The sequence below is a fragment of the Paramormyrops kingsleyae genome, chromosome 18, assembly GCF_048594095.1.
Source record: "Paramormyrops kingsleyae isolate MSU_618 chromosome 18, PKINGS_0.4, whole genome shotgun sequence".
In the NCBI taxonomy this organism is placed as follows: Eukaryota; Metazoa; Chordata; class Actinopteri; order Osteoglossiformes; family Mormyridae; genus Paramormyrops; species Paramormyrops kingsleyae.
The window spans coordinates 15530157-15553207 of NC_132814.1; the positions used below are offsets into that span (position 1 = coordinate 15530157).

General features: G+C 43.9%; 1 protein-coding gene across 1 annotated transcript; it reads right to left on the minus strand.

The window, feature by feature from the left end:
* Positions 1–1256: 1256 nt before the first annotated feature.
* Positions 1257–23005, minus strand: LOC111846245 (A disintegrin and metalloproteinase with thrombospondin motifs 15-like). The gene is made up of 8 exons (XM_023816269.2): positions 21833–23005; positions 13245–13377; positions 11818–11985; positions 7719–8002; positions 7294–7471; positions 6909–7084; positions 5339–5514; positions 1257–4844 (listed from the first exon to the last, which is right to left on the minus strand). The coding sequence occupies exons 1-8, from the start codon at positions 22778–22780 to the stop codon at positions 4079–4081; spliced, it is 2829 nt and encodes a 942-aa protein (XP_023672037.1). The 5' UTR covers positions 22781–23005; the 3' UTR covers positions 1257–4078.
* Positions 23006–23051: the final 46 nt, after the last annotated feature.

Below are 23051 nucleotides of genomic sequence, written 5' to 3' on the forward strand. Positions count from 1 at the left end.
AAAGCTGCAATCCTTAACACCTGCACTTGCCATCACTCTAGGGGCTGTTCCGTCCTTCAAGAATGAGAGAAGAATGTCAAAGCTACTGAGCAAATAAATTTTATTATCTATGTAATACTCATCTTGTCTTCAGTCTCTCAGCCTGAAGTTTTTTCAATTCCAAGTGCTTTACAATTTGCGAGGCTTAGAAACACGATGTACTGGTTTCTGTCCCAGAGAGCAGACCTGCAGTGACTTCATTATTGACAACAAAGCACACTAAAAGATTTTGCCTGGCCTTAATTTCTCTTTACAAGACTTCCTCTCATCCTTTGCTTTTAATCAGATGAATCACTTCCATGTTTGCCGTATTGCACTATGTAGCCCTGATTAATTTCTGCAAAAATATAATGCAGGGTATTCCTTTAATAGCCCAGCTAGTACTAAACAGGTTGACTTGTGAGGAAACTGAGATAACAATGCCTTGTGTCTGATGTAATCTCCCAGTTTGTTTCGGCCCTTGAAAGGCTTTGATTCTTTCTTCTGGCAAACCCTGCATGTATCAGTCAGACTTCCATACATGGCTGCATCTACGAGCCTTCGGTTAAGTTTGCTACTTCCAGACTTTTCCCTCCCTGTGTTGTAGCCTTTCCAGGCACAAAAAAAGAGAGAATTGGAAGAGATAGTAAGGTACCAAAAATGCACTTTAAGAATTAAAAAGCATGATCTGTTTTCTATCCATGTGCAGACTGCCCCTTTCCAGAATTTTCTGTGTAGTGAGGTCTCACGATTGTCCCAGTGACAAAGCCTGGGGGAATAACCAGTAATTTTCTTTGGATGGGGGGGGGGGTGGCTTTATTATGTTCACAGAGGAATATCATTACTGTTGTATGCCTTTTACTGAAAGGCAGTAAAACATTTGTCCTGATTTAGTCTAATAGCAGGAGTTTTTGTTAATACGAACCGGGCACCATGAGAATATGCTTGTGACCACAGTACTTCATACACGGTACTGATGTTCCTGTGATGTCTAAGGTAATCATCAGCAGTTAGGATGAGCTGGCTGGAATGTACAGAGGAACCCCCGCTGACAATCAAAGCAAGCAGACTATCAAAAAATAAACCACGTCTAACTTCTGAACACTGATCAGGCCCATTGCAAGACAAACACTGACAAGCAAAGTCTGAGGTGCTTTGAAGGTATTATATCTAAACGACTCCATATGTGCCATAGCTGAGGCTGAGAGAAAACGCAAAACATGACAGTGGGGACGGTATTGACGGTATTTACATTATTTATTGGTACACAGCTGAATGAATGTATACATAGCATACGACGCAGCTGAATTAACATTTATTTCTTTTGCTGTACAATGTGCAAAAGAAAACATTCCAAATAATACAGGAACCATCTTTTAGATGGAAGATGTGGTCCCCTCCGAACCAAAGCAAAAATAATAACATCAATAATAAAATAATAAACAATACGTAGTGGATTACAAAGTTTTCATAAACTAGATACACATACAGTTGAGAAACTGAGAGTCCAACTGGGTGATACATGTACAGCAATACAAAAACCATGCCTTTTTTGCCACATTATATATTTAATCACAATAACTTATTAATGGCAACTGTACCAGACAGAGCACGATAGTGACAGCTGTACTGCTGAGTTTGGGAGAGGAACGTTTTCAGACCAGTGAGGGTCACATAGCCTAGTTACGGCCAAGACTGCTGCACTCCCGGTAAACCAGACTGTTGGAAAATACATCTACATGCTTCACATGTTGGGCCAATTGGAATTTTAATGGTAGCACTTTCTGTTAATGCCATGTCTATAAGAATCTATGAACACATTTGTGACATGCATTCATGCATTATATAAAGCATTATAAAAATGAGTCATAACACATTATAGTCATTTTTATTATGCATTATGAATGCTTTATGAAGCTCTCATTTATTATGTACTATAGATACTTTTATAATGCATTTCAAAGCATGCTTAATGCTTATACCGACCATCAGAATGCATTATGAAGGTATCTATAGTGCATTATGGATGAGAGCTTCATTGGAGCTTATGAAGTATCATATGTCAATGCCATATGACTGTCAATAAAAGATGCTGTAATGCTTTATTAATTCTTATATCGACCTTAATAATGCATTTTGAAGGTATCTATAACGCATCATAGAAGACAGGTTCAAGTAAAGTGATACCATTTCAGCCTCTGAAAGATTCATTTTGTATTCAGGTCAGATGCTTCTTTCTTACGGCCCTTTTATGATGCATCACCTGCTTCTCAACCCGCACTTATGACATTTGCTAGCTAGTGTGATCCGTAAACTGCCATCACAAACAGAGACGCATTGCACAGATTAGTCACTGTGAGTGAAGGAAGAGAGTGTCGCTCACACCAGATTAAAAAAATCACCGTCCTCCCAAAGTAGATGACATGACAGCTGCAGGATTCCCTTATGAAAGACATCACATTCCTCATGTTGACACTGAGCACCAAATGCATCGTCAGAAAGCATGCTTAATATATTAATGAGTACCAGAGGTGCATAGTTCAGGTCCAGAAAGTAAAAATCCAGACCAAGATTTTGTTTCAACCCACCAGTTGAGTTCTCTGTGACTCTTTATGCTCAACTGATGGTTGAAACAAACTCTTGGTCTGGATGTTTACTTTCTGCATCTTAACTACACACCTCTGATAAGCACTGATATAAGATTTGAGATGATACCTCATAATGCCTTTTACTGAAATGCAGTAAAACATTTGTCCTGATTTATTCATCTGCAGCTTACAAGAAGGCAAGATTAACAACCTCAAAGCATCAACGAGAGCAGAGTTCTCTGCCAAAGGCCAAGAAGAGGGTACCAACCCACCTGATGGACAGCTACTGTTCAGTGTTACATTAAAACAATGATTCAGCCGCAGTCAGGGGAAACAGATGCAACTAACAGATCTAAGTGTATGCCAATGTGTATGGAGGTACCCCAGCGAGTCCTGTTTGGTTTATCTCATTAGGTCAACAGGTACTCCTTTCCTGTCGAATGACGGTCTAGTGCAGAAATTCACTTTAGGTTGGATCCATGCCAGTACCTCGGTTGCTGACTCCACTGAATCCAGACTGGTCTCTTGGCACACAAACACAATGTCAAAAGGAAAGACAGCCATAGCGAAGAGACAGGGCAAATCCATGCCGCACTATGCTGCTTGGAGCCATGCCAGATGTGCAAGCATAAATGGGGCACTTTCTGCAAAATGTTATTTTAACTGTCTTGACGGGCGCACTTACCATTAAGGAGTTCAGGCTAATAAGAGTCTGTGAAACCACAGGAATGCGTTAGCAAAATCCTCTATTTGGGTTTTATTGAATGTAAGATTTTTAAAAAGAAAGCGCTTAAGGCTTCCTAGTTAATCCATTCTCAATTTTAACAGTCCTTGACTGATTCAGCTGAATTATGTGGAACCTACATAAGCATAACTTGATATTCACATCTTCAAGGACTCAGAATGCCGTGACGTAATGCCTTGGCCCAACATCCTTGTATAACCATATATGGCAACTCAAAACAAAACGATACATCTCTGCAGATATCTAAAGGCATCGATGTAATGATCTTTTAAAATCTTAATTTTGCCAGTGTAGGTACTTCTTTATTAATCTGAAGAAAATGGCCTGCTGCTTTCAGTACCACCTGATGTTTTTGAGACTATCAAAGACCTTTAATTAATATTTTTGAATTTCATATCTGGACGTCTTTAATTAGGTAAACGGCATACAGTTGCATTGGCACACATGTTCACACTCGGTATATGACGTGTGTTTGAGTGTGTTTAACAGCCATTTTTAAATGGAGGTAGATGCCTGGGCTGAACTCCAGCTCTGTATATGAAATCAGTGGCCTGCAGAGTATGTGATCGCTATTCCTCATTTGCTTTTCGCTGCTCCTCCCTTTAATTGTCCGTGTATCTTTCTCAAGAGGACAAGCATGGTTCTAGACTGTTAAATGATAGTCATCCCTTTCTTTCGTCCAATACGTAGGAAAAAAAAATTTAGAGGAAGATGGGGGTGCAAGAACTTAGCAAGGCCGCAACGTACAGAAGTCCAGCTCCTGCGGCTTCCGCTTGCCGGCACAATGGTCCCGTGGCCGCAGATCCCCCGCCACGGTGATGCAACGCAGCACCCTCCTCTTGAAGCCTTTGCCACAGGTCTTGGAGCACGGAGACCATTCCCCGACATCCCAGTCAGGACAGGGGTCACCGCAGAACCTCAGGGCACTGGGCCTCAAGGCAGAGTCGCAGTCAGTGGCGGAGTGACCCTCCGGGTCCAGGCACTGCACCATCCTCTTCTGCAGCCCACTGCCACACGTCACCGAGCACTCGTCCCAGCCCGCCGCCATCCACTTATTCTGCACGTATGTTGGCTTCTTCAGCTCCACCTTATTGCTGTCGACCAGCACGCTGTTCTCGGCTTTGCTCCTGCCCTCCTTCTTCAGGGTCCTCTCCTCCTTGCTCTCCTTGGCCAGGTAGTAGGAGTAGCGGATGCGTGGTGGTGTCATCTTGCCCACGGAGAGCACCTCCACCGTTAGCGCCTCCTTCAAGGGCTTGACAGCCTGCAGCGTTTCCGCCACCATGCCCGTGCCACTGTACCGCAGCAGGCTGCCACGCACCAGGATGTCCCGCTCCACGGCTGACACCACGTAGTTCCCGTTCAGCAGGTACTGCCCCTTGCTGTCCTTCACCGCCAGGTAGTTGTCGTCATTCACCAGACCCTTGTAGCCACGTTGCCGAATGTCAATGTTGGAGGCGCCAACGGGAAGCATCACCACAAAGTTGTAGCCATGTCTGAGAACCAAAATAGGGGTGTGTTAGTCAGTTAGAACAAGGAGCATTTAATAGCCTGACCAAAGGTATTTAGGTTTTACCCCTACTGGCAAAGGTCAATACCATCGATACCATGGTAAATTCTGAAGGACATTTTGATCAAAATGCAATTTTAACGCAGACACAGTATTTAAAAATGTATCCTACATAGCTTTTTGCCACGAGTCTTGCCACAAACACAACTGCCACAACAAATTTGTTCATGTACAGTACCTGCCTACTGATACTGTTTAAAAATGAACTTATACAAAAGTGTTAGAAGCACTGATACTGGTTTAAAACTAAATTCATCTACCACATGTGGGATTTAAACACTACATTTGCAACACAGAAGTGTATCATATGTCAAGCTCTTTTTACAGGGGGACGTCCCTGAATTGTGGGTAATCCTGCCATTCCAGGGGGTCTCTACTTTCCTGGCCTATCCTTGAATGGCAGGAAGAAGGGTCTCTTACATGGGTTTGGTGAAGAGCCCCGAGACCTTTTTGCAGCCACGGTTGTCGCCCCCGCACACACCGCACTTGTCAAACTTCTTCTTGGAGCTGAGCTTGCCATCACAGCCTGCTTTCATGCACTTTCCCTGGACGCAGACAGAAGAGGAGTCAGGGGAGCAGGGAGTCCCATCCACTACCTGCAAGACAGGGGAGAGAACCAGAGTGCATGAGATTGTTAGAAGTACTAGGTGACCCAATGGTTAAAGTACTTAAATTTAACATAATTACCCTAAATGAATGGAAAACAATCAGCTATGTAATTTTACATAGAAGCCCAGCTAATATATATAACGGGAACTAGTTGGTGGTGAGACCTCTGGCTATTTCCTGAAACCATGCAGATGGAAACCTTCACTCTACAGTTGACTATCTGAACCAACAGCGATTAGCCACAAAGTGGGCTGTCCACCATCTATAGAGAAGGTGTCAGCAAGCTGCTGGCTGAGAAATATGAGTCCATGAAGGACCTCTGGCCTTCTCGGAGGTGTGACGTCGAAGCCAGACATGACACTGTGTCTTCATCCCTAATTCTCAGAGCTGTTTTTCTTCAGCTGCTATCTTTAGAATATGTCAAAAGACTGGACAAGTATTCCAGTCGTAACGTAAGTGATTGCCCTCATACACCCACAAACTGCCATCACCCTCTTAATTTGCATATGTCAAAAATACTGCCAGCACCAGGACAAAAATAGCTTTAAATACCAGGAAAACATCATATGTGAAGGTTTTTCAACCACAGCCACTTTGTATAGAATACACATGCATGCTGCTCTTCGAGTCACTCCCCGAGTCAGACCTTCCTCAAAATGTTATTCAGTTATAAATTTCTCCATTGTTCAAATTAAAGTGCTTTTGGAAGTTTTGGATTTGCAGCAAATCTGAGTTCGGTACCGGCTGGGTGTGGGGCTTCAGCAGGATGATCCCGTGTCGGCCAAGTAAACAGTGCACCCTGACACCCTGCAGCTGTGTGAGAAGATTTCATGCTCCTCTGTTTCCACACCCCCACCACTTTCTCAGGCCCAAGCCCAACATGACGGCCACACCTGTTCTGTCTCACTGCACACTCCCCTATCTCTCAGCGATAAGCTTTTCCTCCAGCTGGCCTCACTCTTTCTTCATGGGAAAAAAAGGCCAGTACCGATGTCGCAGCGTGCTTTTCGGTATCAATGGTGCGCCAGCAGATTTAATTTTTTATTTTTATTCTTTTTATTGCCTTATTGTTTGTTAGTGGAATGCAGATCAGTGTAATTATATATTTCCTTAGCAGTTTTGTGGTGTTGACTTTCATTAAAAGTTAATTCATTAATTTGATTCTGTTTGCTTATTTGTTAAAGCTAACTTCATCAATATCTGTAGCTATTAAAAGAACTTCACTGATATTTATGAATTAATCTTACTGAAGAGTGATTTGCCATTTTAATTTTGCAGTGGAATTTTCACTGCCATCCACGTGCATTGGTGGATCGCAGCGGCACCTAATTGCCTGTTACAGAAATAAATATTAAAAAGAATAGCATGAGAAGGTGCTCACTTTGGGAGCAAGGACATAGAAGTAGCCTGTGCCGTTGGCTCTGCAGATAAGCTTGCATTGATCTTTGGGGGAAACTCCAGAGAATTTGGGGACCCACACCACAGATGGGGTAAGGCGGTTGGTGTTGAGGCTGACGCCGTTGAAGGCCTCACACTGCTCCTCACGGAAGCTTTTACCTGTTGATGAGATGATTATGCATGTGTTCGTCAGCACCAAGCTTGCTGGTTATTCGAGGATGTACGACCATGTAGCAGATTTCACTGAAGGAGGTGTCTAAGTTCTAGTCACTAAGTATGTACTCACCCACGTCAGCAATCAAAGCAATCCCTGTGACATCTCAGTAAAGCCTGTAAGATGAGGTTTCTTTTTTGGCCTTGAACCATACCTGTGTCTGGACAGGATTCCAGGTTGCAGGAGCGGTACCGGATGCGGATGCCCTGGCAATACTTCCCACCTTCGGCTGGCAGAGGACTGTTGCACTCCCGTTTGGACAGCTGCACGCCACCCCCGCATGTGCGAGTGCATGGGCCGAACACTCCCCACTTCCCCCATCGGCCATCCACCTGGGAGAAAAACACATCCAGTCCAGGTCTATCTGTCCTGGGCTGCAGGCACCAAAATCCTACCCACTGAAGCTACCAGCATGGTGCAACAAAAACCAACCAGTCACTGCGTTTTTAAGATTCATATTGTAAAAACTGAATACATTTACACACCCCGACGACTCTGCTCAGGAACAATAATGTATCTGCCAGGTAGAGGAAGGCGCAGCCATGAAGGGAGGAGTCAAAGAGAATCCGGACTGTCTACCTTGATCCTGGTGATGTTATCCTTGTCCATGCAGACGCCCTGGTAGCACAGATGTCTGTCCCCACAGCTGGTGCCATCGGCCCAGGGGAAGTGGCGCGTTTGACAGACCAGTTGGCCCCGGGCTTTGCCCGTGCACCACAGCTTCGCACAGGACTGCATGTACGGGCAAGGCTTGGAGCCGCTCCCGAAGGCCAGCTCGCATTGTCGGCTAAGGCTGTAGGTGATTCCTGGGAGGACGTCGGGCAGGACCAAAACACTCTGGGGCTGATCCAGCAAGCAGTCACCTGTAACGACATCAGCACTCTCATATATGCAGTCCATAAAGCTCATGGGAGTCTTACTTACACAGAAGTGTTCTGAGGGCAGAACAAAAAATGATTGGTTCAGAGAAATAACCAATCAGATTGTAGGTGGGTCCAAGCATCCAGAAGAGGTGGAATAAACCAATCAGACGTCTTGGTCCCACCTCCTCTAAAATCTGATTGGTTATTTCTCTGAACCAATCATTTTTCCTTCTGCCCTCAGAACATTTTTTGTGTAAATAAAACTCTTATGAGCATCCACATACATTACACATGTTGTGGACAGACTGCATACTGTCAAAAATGACTTCAAAGCATCACTTCATTTACATGCCTACAAGAGTGTTTATTCGCCTCTAATTTCAAGACTGTGGTTCTCATAATAAATGAGACCACAGGTATGTGTGCAGATAATTCAGGGCAGCATTTATGCCTGAGATGGCCTAATTAAATGAAATGATCTGTGCCCCTGCCTGTCTCCAGATTTAGCCACTAACGCGAACCATATTTCATGCTGAACCACACAAATATTTTCCGGAGCATGAGAGCCTGTAGGTCAGAATGTGGAGCGTGAGTGGGCTGAGGGCTGGGGGCTGGGGGCCGGGGGCCTTGGAATGGTGAGGTGCTCAGTGGCATAAAGGGTGATTCAGTTGTCACCCATGGGTGGCTCCTTAGCACACATTTACTGGAACTCATGAGTAATTATGGTAAAATTAATTTCAATCTACCCAGTCCTGGGTATGTTTCCTGAAAGCATAGTTGCAATCAGGAGCTTCTGAGAAGCCGCTGAGCTGCTGGAAGAGGTGTTGGTGTGGCCAGCAGGTTAGCCCATCCCTTGGTCTGTGTGGATCCCAATGCCCCAGTGCAGTGACAAAGACACTGTGCTGTAAAAATGGTGCCGTCCTCCAGATGAGATGTGAAACCGAGCTCCTGAATCTCTGAGGTCATAAAAGATCCCTGGGCATCCTTCAAAAGAGTAGGGGTGGTACCCCGATTTCCTGCCTAAAATTGCCCACTGAAGCCCTATCAAATCTGGCCTCCTATTCATCCCCTGTATCTAATTGGTAAATTCTCTCCTGCCCCTTCACCACCTTAGCTACTGTGTGGCGAGCGTACTGCCGCAGAATTGCCACACGGTGGTGGTGGTTGAAGTGGTTGAAGCCCTTTGGGTTTCTAGAAAAGCGCAACATAAATGTAACTTTCATTCATTCATTCATTCAAACAGATCCCCTAATGGCACCAACCACAGTAAATCTTAAACTGCTTAAGCCTTGTCAACCAATAGAAGAAATCCCAGCTGGTGACAGCTTTGTTAGCATTGTTTATGATGTAGGCTCATTCAGGTCATGGTGCAATTGTGATCTTAGGAGCCACATCGTAAAAAAATATATGTCTGTGAGCAAAGATTCAAAAATGTCTATTTCATGGCAAAAACTATACAACAGAACAAGTTGGAAAAAAATGTAAAAGGCGTAGCAATCAAGGCTAAACGGTCATGACATTAAATTATAATCAAAAACCTTAAAATGGCGAAAGCTTTTGGAACCTGAAACCAAAATCGTTCACTCCATAGAAAAGCACGCAGACAGAACAGAAACAGCAGTGAGGGTATTGTGGCTGAAAAATAATCATGCAGACGAAATCATGCTGTAAATATTGGTTTACAGTATTTACATTGCAATGAGAATTTTAAATGTTACCCTGAGCAATGTACTGCCACCGGGCTGTTTATGTGGCCAATTTTCCCCCTAACTTACAGTAAAACTATAATGGATACCTACTGGGAATCCACTTTCGACAGGGCTTGGTCATTACTACTCTCACAACCACCAGTTGAAAATGGATGTCAAATCCATATAAAAGTGCTTTGCAGAGCAAAGGAGAGATGGTGCATTGAAGGATCATATCTGAAGGACTGAGCAACAGGAGGTAGGATGCAAACAGTGCATAAGCTTTACAAGACTAGCACAGCAGAGTAGTGCCCAGTGCCAAAGGTGGATAGCTCAGGTTCAGAAATTAAAAATCCAGACCAAGATTTTATTTCAACCAACCAGTTGACTCAGTCACAGAGTACTCAACTAGTGTGTTGAAACAGAATCATGGTCTGGATTTTTAATTTCTGAACCCGAACTATCCATCTCTACAAATGTGAAGCCATTGCTAGTCCTCTCGCACAATTTAGAACAAAACCTTTGTTCTTAATGGTTCCCGTACCACACATAATGCTAATGCTATTTAGCCCTAGTTGCCCATTCATGGTCATTGACCTTCATAAGACATATTACACCTATACTGTCATTGTAAAAACATACAATAAAATTCCATGTGGAACTCTCATGTAGAAATGGGGGGAAACACCATACCATACAAGGACAGGGCTGCAGAACTATATCTCTTTGGTGTTGAGCAAAGGCAGCTTACAAGGGATGTGATATGAAACAACACAAAATTCTGGTTCAGATAGATAAGGCTGAGCCAGAAGACTATTTTAATGCTGCTACCTCTTAAGAATCACAAAGGGAACCTCCCTGGAGATCAGCTGAAACTACTAGAAAGGGACGAGTTCAGTTTCCAAAAGTGGTGCCGCTTTTGAATACATGCACATAGCAGTACAGTAAAGGCACTATGGAAGTCTTATGATTTGTTAAAGCAGAGCTGTTCAGTGTTCATTGTTTTCTTTGGCTTTTGGAAAAATCTGGAATAGGTACTCAGGAATTTACGTCCTTTGATATGCGGTTAATTATTAGATTTTGGAAATTAAAAATAATTGCACTGTTTGCATTAATGTTTTCTCAAAAAATCTCTTCTGAGAGAAATTTGCCTTCTGGCTAAGCTCAAAGAGTCCCGTTGTTTTGGTTACGGGGGTTCGAGATTTCTCCAAAAAACAGAGAAAATTGTGCGCCCTCTACAGCAATGTAACAACACATGATCCTAGCATTAACAAACCAGAGGGGTAAGCGGCACCGAATGTTCTCTATGTGTCTGTATGTTCTTACTAAAAATCCCAGGAGAAAAGTGCAATTGAAACTTCGCTTAGAAGCAACCTCCTTTGTTGATTTCTCTATGTCACTCCTGTTCCTGCAGGCACATTTCATGAAAAAAGCACTAACCGATATATTCTGTACACTCTGTACCCTGAATATCTGCACTGGCACATAGCCAGGTACCAAACTAACCGTTTCTTGTCTATCAGCCCTATAATTCCAGACAGATGGGAAAGTAAAGGTCAACCGGCTTGGACCTGACATCATCCGAGGCTTGGAGACAATTGTATAGATTCACTGCTGGGATTGCTGTAGCTAGACCTGGAGCACAACATAAAAATTGTGTTCTCAGGAAAAAAAATGCAGGGGTCTGGCATCCCAACCAGCGGGTTCCCCATTCCGTATGTTGCCTGGGATAAGCTCCAGGTTTGCTGGAACACTGTTCTGGATAAGTGGTTTGGAATATGGATGGATGGATGGGCTTGGAAAATCATGTTTGTTCTCTTCCACCCATGTCAGTCATGTGTCGTTTGTTTTTATTGTGAAATATATAGCCAAAGAAGAAAAACAGGAAACTAAGACACTCACGCCAAACTCATGAACTGGACTGGAAAAGCCAATAAAGAACCAGTTGGCCTATGCCACACATGCACCATCTTACAATTTATGTGAGGATTATAATTCCTTCATATTAGCTGATCTGGCAAAGGGGAAAAACTTAAGGGCTAATTTTATTCGACGGGGGAATGCAAAAGCAGCCGACAGTAATACCAGAGGAGGTTTCCGAGAGGAGAAATGTGGGAGCCAGCTTACCGTGACCACTGTCCAGGTAGTCAGTAATGATGGCTGCACTGCAGGCAGACCAAGGGCTGGTGCGGTCGATCTGGATCAGCGTGGGAGACATCATGTGGTTATCGCTCAGCTTGCCAAACACATCTTCGCAGGCCTTGACGTTGTCATGCGGCATGTTGAAGACGTGCCCTGTGTGGGATCGCATGTGAGGCGCAGGTAAAAGTGTGCAATTTGGACAATTACCCAACTGCTAACTGCTAAACGTACAAACTATACTTAAAGCAATCTGTCAATTGCACTTTTAGGGTAACTTCTAATGCATCCGATACGGACGTTTACAGAAGCAGGCAAAGTCGGGCACATCACAAGTCCAGGTCCTACAACAAAAGATAAAATCCATGTACAGAACTCTTCTGTTGAATGTGCCACATCCCAAGAACAAGAGTATGGTTCTGCTGAAGCCATTCCAGGCCGGTCCTACTCCGTGTGATTCTCACACATCTGTAAATGTTTCTCCCATCTGTTCTCGATCAAAATTCTCCTTCGAGGTCCTCCGCAGATGATTTACTCGACACTCACTGCCACCGAGCCCAGATAGTGCCAACCTAGACTTCAAAAGAATCTCATGGCAGCTGAGGACTGAGGCTTCAATAGAGTGTCAGCAAAGTCCAATTTAAAAAAAAAGATTAACGAGGAGTGATACGGAAGGAGAGGCAAAAACAGTGTTTCCGATCCCAGCAGAGAAAAGCTCGGTAAATGACTGTGACAGGAGATATCAGCTGTTTTTCCAACTTATTACCCCAGGGCTTGCTGTTGGATCGAGTTTCCACGACACCGGAAAATCACACAGTAGAAAGTGTAGCACAGGTTTGGTCCGGGAAATGATAGGTAGTGGCCACAAAGGCTTGCGTTAGACCCTTATGAAGAGCCCTTCACTGCTGTGACAGACATCAAGCCACAGAGCAGCAGATCATGGAGACGACTCTCTGTGGTGGTCGCAAGAGACCTTATGAAACGTTTTTAATCTTAGTTGCCTTGCAGAGTGTTTTTAACGTTAATAAAATCCTAAGTAGCCATGCATTTGATGATGTGTGTGGCTCAGTGGGTTATGTCCGTGTTGGGAAAGAGACTTTTTCAACTCCTGTCCTCGGCAGAGTAGCTGCATCCCTTTTGAGTTCTTGAACAAGAGCTGAATAAATGGCTGACCCTACGTTCAGGCTCCAAGCTTCAGCTCTCACCTCTATATGTATGTGCATGTCTGGAGAGCATGATGAGATATGTGGAAACTAGTGCATTTCAACATACCTATTCTCATACTTGTGCAAATGGCAAATAAAGCATGATTTGAAATGAAGTTGTGAATAAAACACATTTCGGGTAGCACCAGATTGCTATGGACCATGACACCGAACACGTTCGGGCAAATGCGGCGGCCCCGGCGGACTGACCGAGCTCGTGCGCGGTGGTGAAGGCTGAAGGGAGGCCGTCGTCCTCGATGACAGAGCAGCTCCTTTTGGGGTCGCACATGGTGCCCACGTCGGCCATGCCCAGGGTGTCGCAGGTCGAGGCGCCGCAAAGGTCCTGTTGGCCGAGAGAAAAGGAGAATCAGCAGGTTTGGGGAAGGGGAGGGCGATCTGCTGAGCTTTAGGTACCATCACACCTGTGTGTCAGGAACTTCTTTACTCCCATATTTAGCAGCTCTAAAGTAGAGCTTTCCCATCCCCAAGACCACAGGACCCTGGGGGTTTCATGGAGGAGTTGGTTAATTTCCAAATATAAACAATATATATTCAGTTTTTTACAGCTCCACACATTAGCACCTTCTTTTGGTATCTGAAAAAGAAATGGTTAAAATTATTAATTACATGACATTTTTGCACAACGTAAAACGCTCCTCAGAAATCAATCGGTTCGGAAACCCTACTTTAAAGTACAATACTTCTATTAGGACTTTGTCTACCTTGTTTTCTGTCTTGAATACTCCCAATATTTACTAAATGTATTTGAAAAGTATTAAGAGTATTAACTAAGAGTCCTCCAGATAAGCCAGCGGTGGCACAGCGTTTCATACAGTTATGAAGATCTGTATCTGCGTTTTGTTGGTCTAAGCGCCGCCCGCTGTAGTCGCATTCGTTTTCAGTGGATCCCGTCTGTGACGCGGCTGAATCTTCGCCGGACCGCGGTTCCTGTTCTACCCTCGTGTCAGACCCTCTTATCTATCTGTGGGGGACGTCAGCAGGCAGCCTGTTTATGCAGACGCTCACATCTCTCAGACAGGAGTGTATGCGAAACCTAACAGACTGCCTGCACTGGAAGGAGAGGCCCATTTTCCGCAAAGCTCGGTTTCTGGAGTCCATTTAGCCTAATTGCATAAGCATTAAACTGCCGTTTGTGATCTCCTTAGTATGACACTGCAGACGAAGGCTCTACTTAGGCAGATACACACAAAACCATTCACACTATAACTGCAGACAACCTCAACAGCCATGACACGGCCTACCCTATCTGACAGTAACAATATTACACACACACGTGTACATGCGTACAAACGTAGAATATTAAACTTATATATTATGTATGATTTACATCCCACCCAAATTGCGGCTTTTATCTCGTTTTCAAAAACACCCATCCCATTAAAACCATACAGCCATCTAAAGTAATTGCTTACACACCAAAGAAGACTTTCCACAAGCCTGATCCAGATGTGCGCACATGTGCAGAAGAGAGGGTGAACGGAGGATCAATGTCACTTTTGTTTATCGGTCATTAACTTGTTTATTTCCTTGGCTTTGTCCCAGTCGACCCCAGTGAGTCCCCAGTCCTTGGGGCCCCTGTTTACACAAATAGCATCCATTGTGCACAAGCAGGTGCCTCACAAATGCCCCCCCCCCACCACAGACACCCATACTAGTTACTATGAAGAACAGAACAAATAGCTGATGGACACCCCTGCAGATGATGTCAGTCTTGGGCAAACTCAAAGCTTCATTCCTGATGGTTCTCTCTTTCCTCCCCGAAGATGACAGCTCACCGAATGACACCGATGTCACTGGAGCGATCCAAGAGATCTGGAAATATTTAGCTGTTATTTCTTCCAGTGTCATCATCCTCATGGACGCTAAGTGCAGCTCGGTTTGAAGTTACTTAGAGCTGAGCTCCTATGAGGAAATGTTAACTTGAAAAATGTTTAGGATTGTAGTCCATCACCATTTTTCAAACTCATTTTCGGTTCTCAGTGTTTTTCTTGCCGTATTGCCATGAAAGGGTATATATCCAGTATTCATAAGCAAACTGTCGCTGACTCAAGCAAACAAGCTCTATTTAAACACTGCCACGGTATGCCATTAAAACGCTGTCATACTTTGTGGCATGCCATGGATGAAAAGGCAATGACATTTTGGGAAACATCACCTCTGTAGGTCACTATGGTACAAAAACTGTGCTAAAAAGAATCCCAAACAGGCTCTTACGGTTATACCAACAGAGTTGTAATCAAAGACCCAGAAACCACTACCACAGCTATCACATTTGAAAGTATAAACGTTGCCGTGGGCAACTCTGATTTCCCCAGCAAGCTATGGTTTCATTACACACTGCCTGTTCTCCTTCCAGTCCTTCCAAACCTCTTAATCATCAGTTTATATAACTCTTCATGGAGGATTGACCTAATTGGCGCCCGGCAGTACAAACATGAGATTTTCATTACGCTTCTTGGGTTTTTATGGTCCAAATTGTTCCATTTGCATGCTTCCCGAGGGAAAAGTGTTCCCACCAAGCTGGAGGCGAGGGCCAATCCCCAGCCAATCCCCAGCCATGCCACAGCTGCAGTCCCCCCACCCGTGAGCCAAATGATAGTTAGTTCAAGCAACCATATAAATGAGGACTCATTACATCACAGAGCAGACACTTGACTGTCCAATCCCATGAGTATAAAAAGAAATTAAAATTTTCAAGGCCATCTCAGTGTTTATAAAACTATTTTTGCAAGCTGTGTTTTCAGTTGGATTGCAGACAGAAAAGTATGCACTGCAAAAAATTAAAATCTAAGCAAGCAGCATTCTCTTATTTTCAGACAGGATTCTAATTTCATTAATAAACTGATTAATAATACATCTTATGAATAAGATTAATTTGCTTGCATTTAACCATATTGTCTTATTTTAGGAAATCTGGCCAAGTACAATTCTCTTACTGCAATGGCAGATAATTGTGTTAGTTTTAGGCCATCTTGTCTCAAAACAGAAACAGTTTATCTTAAGTTTGAAATTTGATTTTTTTTTTTGCAGTGCATTAAACCAACCGTATACTGAGCAAACACAAATACTGATACGGAACCAACTTAATGCATGTAAACTTATTTATTAAATAAATTTATCTGAACAATATGTGGTCTGCTTAACATCCCAAATCCCAAGTCAAACCTGGTAAACCGGCACACAGAGACTCAAACAACTGACACCCCCGTCAGCGATCAGAGAGAAGGATGGGATTCTGGGTAGCTGAATTCCCGTAAGTGGGCTCTGCTTATTGTCCGCATCCTTTTCAATGTGGTGGAACATTAGCGGAGCAGCCCCTCTTCTCCTCCCGGCATCTTTGGGGATTTGTTTAATGTCACAAAAGCTGGTTGTTGAAAAATGTTCTTAATAGCTTCTATTCTTAAGCCCTGTGCAGAATGCAGAATTAAATCAGTGACAAACCACAGTCCTGCTTAACTCTGACACGTCCTTCATCACCACTGCCACTTACCAACAAAAACCATATTGGAATATTAGATAAATCTACATAAATTGACTCAGTGCTAGACTGTTCAGTCCCTGTAATGCCTGAGACGCCTGTTTGGTGACTGAAGCCTTTTCCCTCCAGGGTTTTACCTTCCAGAATCTCCGGCCCCTTTCTGTCAGCAGTACGCTCGGGCTTTACTCGAATGTTTACCTTCTGGCTGACTCGCGTCTCACCATAAGTGGGGACTGACAGTACCCTGTCGGAGCCCAGTGCTGGCATGCGGTACGTCCGTCATAACTTGGGATTCTTTCAGCACTCTCATGGGATCCGCTTGGGACTGCCAGGAGCCATAAAGTCCATTTAAAATGTGTAAATCTGATGGTACCTGAGGAATATGAACAAATCAATAAAATTCTAAATGAATCTGGTTAGGGGTCTTATAGTGATTAGCGTATGTGCGTGTGTCTCTAGCAGTTTTTTTTGTAACGCTTTACTTAAAGCAGTCATCATAATGCATTATAATGCATTCATAAAGTATTATAAACACAACTATAAATATTTATGAAACAGCATAACACACTATAGCCAATGTTTATTAAGCATCATGAATGGTCTATGAAGCTCTCATCTATAATGCACTACAAGTACTTTCATAATACATTATAAAGATCAGTATAAACATTAAGGATGCTTTGTACTGCATTATGAAGGTATCTATAATGCATTATAGATGAGAACTTCAGTGAGCATTCATAATACATAATAAACTTGGCTATAATGTGTTGTGCCTTTTTTTATAAATAGCTGTAGCCGTGTTTATAATACTTTATGAATGCATTATATTGCATCATGAATGTATTTTTAATGCATTATACATGAGTGTTACCATTTTGTTTTCCAAATCATAGCAAGTGGAAGATATTTTTCTCCTCCATCAGCTTTATAAGATACATTCTTGAGGGAAAAAAATGTCAGGAGGACAGTGTGAGAAGTGCCCATTGTCTCATTGATGGGAGCCCTTAACAGCTTTATGGAACCAATTTCTACCTCAAAATTCCCCCAAATGTACCTAATAAATTCAATGATGCGGCACAGAAGATTCTGCGAATTCTAGGAAGACGTCTTCATAGTATTCACCAGACAGCTGTATCTCTTTAGCATCGCATCTGCGTACCGTCTCCATACAAGCCACGTCCAGAACATCTACCAGGACAAGTATTAAATATGATCCAGCGGCTTCAAGCTAGATGATGGCGAAGGGCAATGCTAACGACGGAAGAGCCTGATCCTGCCATAATCCACCGTAAAACCAGTACTACAAACGATATGCGGTATTAGGGAGTGTTTGGCTCTGAGGTTTTTAATGTTTCCTAACATCCTGACAGTGCAAAATTAAAGGAATATATTTAACAGCAAAAGACAGCAACTCACGGTCTTGCAATAACTACTCTGACACAGAAGTTCCTCTAAACACATGCTATCTGAGACTTTAATCAGGGTTGCCAACAACCTGACATTCACACTTTCAGACTCTCATGCTCACGCAAGAAATCTTACTGCAAATCTATATTATTCCATTATAAACCTAAAATTAGCTACATCAAAAGCAGTACTCTGCAAACCCTACAGACTATTTACAAGGTAATAAAATTACATACATTTCATGCGTGTGCAGACTCTCTCAAATTGAAAATCTCAGGCCAGCCAGCTGACCAATGTTGGCAGCCCTGCCTTAATCAATGTCCTGCTGTTCTTCTTATTTGCAGATGATGGAACACTAAACAGAGGACTGACCTATGGCCATGTGCCAAGCTAGAGTATGACTTGCCATTTCTGGAATGAGTGGCAGTGTGAGGGTCTCTTCTGTTGTGTTGGGACCTCCCAAAATGGGAAAACTAAAGTAGTGTGACATTTCGTCAACCGCAAAATCCTCTCCCAGCAGACGCCTGCTTGACCCGGGAGGGAGGCTCAGGTGAACCAGAACCGCAGGCTAAGAAACATAAGCAGTGCTTTCCGATCAGGTCCTCAGGGACCCACAGTCCATATTTTTGCTCCCTCCTGGTAGGGAGCTGGGAAGGAGCAAAAATGTGGACTGACTGTAGGTGCCCAAGGACTAGACTGGAAAACATTGACACAAGAAATGAGGAGCTTTCCCTTTTTCAGGGCCTGGTTACCCCCCTGCCATGTACCAAAGTATTCCCACTGGGTAAATGTAGTATGTGAATTATATTGTCTAGTCCAGGGGTGGGCAATCTTATCTGCAAAGGGCCGGTGTGTATGCAGGTTTTTGCTGCAACTCCCTAATTAGGTCACTAATTAGAGGACTGATTGGCTGAAGAGTCCTCACACCTGGGTTTGAACAGCTGACCTACAGGTTATCCCAAAAACCTGCATACACACCAGCCCTTTGCAGATAAGATTGCCCACCCCTGGTCAAGTCAATGTGTAAATGATTAGACATTTACTGTTTAGTAAATGTGTAATTATAGGGCTATGGGGGTCAGGGTTTCATCCCGGATACATACATGTATATTGTATATCCCCCGAGCTTGTGTATCCGTCCCCTGGCCCTCAGAGGTCATCCAAGATGGCCGCCAAGCATCCTCGTCCATTGCGAGCCGGGTTGGAAACGTCTCGCAATGTTGCTTCTATGAGCTAGCAGGTGGGCCAAATCCCCGGGCCTTCTCTCGCTACGCTGGGACTTCTCCCATTACAGCCCAGTGAAGCTTAATGGGAAACAGACTCCCTGCAACGAGGGGGTGTGGGCTGTGGGGGTGGGGAGGACCAGCGTCTCACAGCTGGAAGTGGTGACGTCACAAAGAAATGGATACTTCCCATTAAATCCCTGACCTGCACTCCAGGATACGCATGATCCTAATAAAAATAGAGAAGTCTAAATTAAAGAGAACAAACTCAATAAACTTGAGTTTATGTAGACAAATGCCAATGCCAGCCTTTTTAGAAATGGCATCCTCCACCGGCATGCTGCAAAAAAACCACTGTCCCATTGTACCAGAAAAAAACTCATCACAGGGTAACGTAGAAGGGGCCGCTTTGTCTGACCAGTTCTCTGCTGAATTTTTTCCATTTTTTTTCCCCCAAAAGCTGTAGCCCAAAACGGAATTCTTTAAGATGCTGCAGTGAGACAGGTGGTCCGGGATGTTGCGGATGAGAGAGCTCTCCCGGATTCCCATGACGCAAACCCATGGCAGGAGCCACGGAAATGAGCTAAGGGGAAAAACCTCCGAGCTCCACACGCTGGCGTTCCGCGCGCCTACTCACCCGCATGTACGCTCTCCGCGTATCAGGTGTGCAGATCACGCGCCTGTGTTTCCATCTGTCAGAAGCCCACGTCGCTTGACCTTAATTAACTTGGCAGTACGTCTTTGAAATCTTCCAGGGGAAATGGCCAGTGGATAAATGTGTGCGGTGTTGCCCGGGAGGTGGGCAGGGGTCCAGGAGCAGCAGGTATAACAGTTTACATGTGGGGGAGTGGGGGGGGCAGTGCTCAACTCCAGAAACCCATAAAAAGGTCCAGAGTATCTCTAACGTGTTGTATGTAGTGTGATAGTGGGGAATTTAACACGACTGCACTCCATGAGCTACCAGCTCAAGACCTGCAACAGGATCGCTAAACCCTCTACCCCATTGGACAGATTCAGCCCTCCACAACACCGCTATCCCAGTCTTTCACACAGTCAGCTTCACATTCTGCTGATTTTCCTACACGGCCATCAACAGCAACTTATTGTTCCTACAGTTGGGTACTTTGTGGACTTTGTCTTATTCAAGGGTTCAACAGCGTCAGGGTCAGCATCCTCGCATTGCAGCAGCAATTTTCAAGTTAAGAGCTTTCATCCTTAATCGCTAAACTAGCTAGTGGTCTAGTGTTTTGGTTGCCTGGTAAGAATAGTAATCCTCATTACAGGTGGGCTAATTTTAACCCTGTTGTATTGTGTGCTGATGTTTTATAGGGTGGAAAACCGGATTCAGCAAGAGAAACATTAATATAAAAATGATTGTCTGACTTTGACATTAATTACAGGAGCAAATATTTTTGTGTGGTCTTTGCAGGGAGCATGTGTTTAAAACTGTCATCTCCCTAACTCATAAAACTTTACTGGAAGTACATTTTCAGCTCACTCACAAAAAGCAAGACAAGAAAGAATTAGGCTGAATGAATTGCTCTATGCTGTTGAAACAGTGTTAAAACACATCCAGCATTCCAAATGAATGATGAAAAAAGACATTATACCCTTCAAGACAATTATCAACATAACAAAACTAACAAGTCAAATTCACATAGTCGTCATCATCTCCATCATATACTTGCACAACGATTAGTTACTTGGGAAATTCTATAGCAATAAAACTGTAAATTGCTGAACAATCATTCCCTTTGATATTCCGTAGGTCATCTCCGGTCAGTGGGTGAAATGGGTTTGCATTGTTGCCTCACACCCCGAGGGCTAAGGGTTTGAATTCTGTCCCTGTTGTATGTGTGTGGAGTTTGTGCATTTTCCTTACATCATGTGAGTTTTCTCCCACTGCCCAAACACATGCATTAATGTTAACTGGCATCTCGAAATTCTTTGTAGTGTTTGACTGTGCGTATATGTGCCCTGCGCTATACTACCATCTTCTCGTGAGTGTACCAATGCTTTGTCCCCTCAGCTGCCTGAAATCTAGGCTGCAGCCTATTCCTACCAGACCTTGCTTATAATAAGTGGTAGGAAGACGTATGGATTGCCAGTGAATCATTTCATTAAAAAAAAGCGAAGCGAGCTGGCGTAAGATGTAAAGTTGGACACAGTGTCATTGCGTGAATTGACTCGTGCACCAATGGGGGAAGCGCTGGGAGAGGCGAAGGCGGGGCTTGGCTAGACACGGCCAACGACGGCACGGTGACAGCGAAGATGACTTAGATAAGGACATCTCTGTGCCTGTGCTGTGCATCGAAAACAGCCTTCACCGTTTTTATATTTCTCTCAAGGGTCCGTCCAGTCCGCAAACAATGCCATCAGGGGCGTGAACCGAGATCAAAAATTCGCAGAAATCTTTAACAGCAACTTTTTACAGTAATTTCGACATTTGTTTGACAACTGTTTACATTGCATACTTGCTATAGCTGCAAAATGCGAGAACCCTGTGTCATTCATTCCTCCATATGTCACCCGCTTATCAAGTATAGGGTCGCGGTAACTATCATTTAAAGTTCTTCGCACTTTTGTTTAATTTACCACATACACAGGTGCTTTAAATAGATGGAATTACGATGCACCACGTAATCCTACCCCAAATCCGTTCTTACCTGTTTAGTGAAGAGGATAGCGGTATCCCAGTATTCAGCATGTTTGTCGTTGTTTTTGTTGAACTTCTTCTGCCACGTGCAGAAATTGCGCAAAGTCAGCGCGGCGTTGCCGGAAACTTTGAGTCCCTTCTCAGCTTCGGTAATCACCATAAACTTGACAACTACAATGTTGATGGAGTTGAGAATGCTTGGGTGCTTGTAAAGCCTTGCGGCGACTGACATGAGGGTCAGAAGGTAATGCTTAAGGTCGTCGCCGTGGAATTTAGCCATGGACTCATCTGCAACAATAAGGGTCTCGACGTATCGAGGCACCGAAGCAAACCTCTTGGACCTGCCCAAGCCTTTTAAAGAAGATTCAGTCATATTCCCTTTATTGATCCCTTTCATGTGTTTGTACCTTTCCAAGGACTGCAAAATGTCATGATGCTGACCGGAGTCCACACTACACCTGGAAGTCACATTGGCGCTCAGGTTAAGGTTCCTCCGGCGTCGCAGTACGTGCGCCCTCTCTGCGGAGCCGCTGTTTCCAGATGCCGAATCATTGCGCGCGGGACTGATGAAATATTCCCACCCTTTGTAACCAAATGCGCCTTGCAGACCGTTGCACAGGCTCAAGGCAGCATAGGAATCCTTGTCTGAGTTGACATCACCGGAGTAAAAGCAGCGACTCAGGTCTGGATTTGCTGCGGTGGTTTGCACGGAGAAGGTAGGTGCAAGAAAGTTGGAATCTGGAAATAAATTAAGTACGAAATTCTCCTTGAATGCTTTAATTCGAAAAACAGCGTGCTGCCGCTGAATGTCCTCTTCTGGGCGGACAAAATTGTGTTCCGCGGTTTGCTGGTCCAGGCGATCTGGAAAACAAAAATCACTTTCCATGGAATGGCTTATTCTGGTGAACATGAATAAGAGATTCAAAATAATCACTATTGTCCAAATAAACATGGACATGGCTACAGTTAAGTATGCTATTTTGTGCAATAACAATAATAATGAATGGAAGAAATGACCAATCTGAAAAAGTTTGATATCGGCTATGATAATAAATTTTATTAAAGCCCTATCAAATAATCCAAGGCACTGTCGCCTTCCAGTTTCCGCTGCGCGTCCACTCAGCACAGAATCACCAGTATTGCGCACTCACATCTTCTACCTGTCTGCAGAAATGATCTCGTCTTTCTAGCGGCTTTATGCTTTTGCGTCATGTGTAAACATCGTGGAG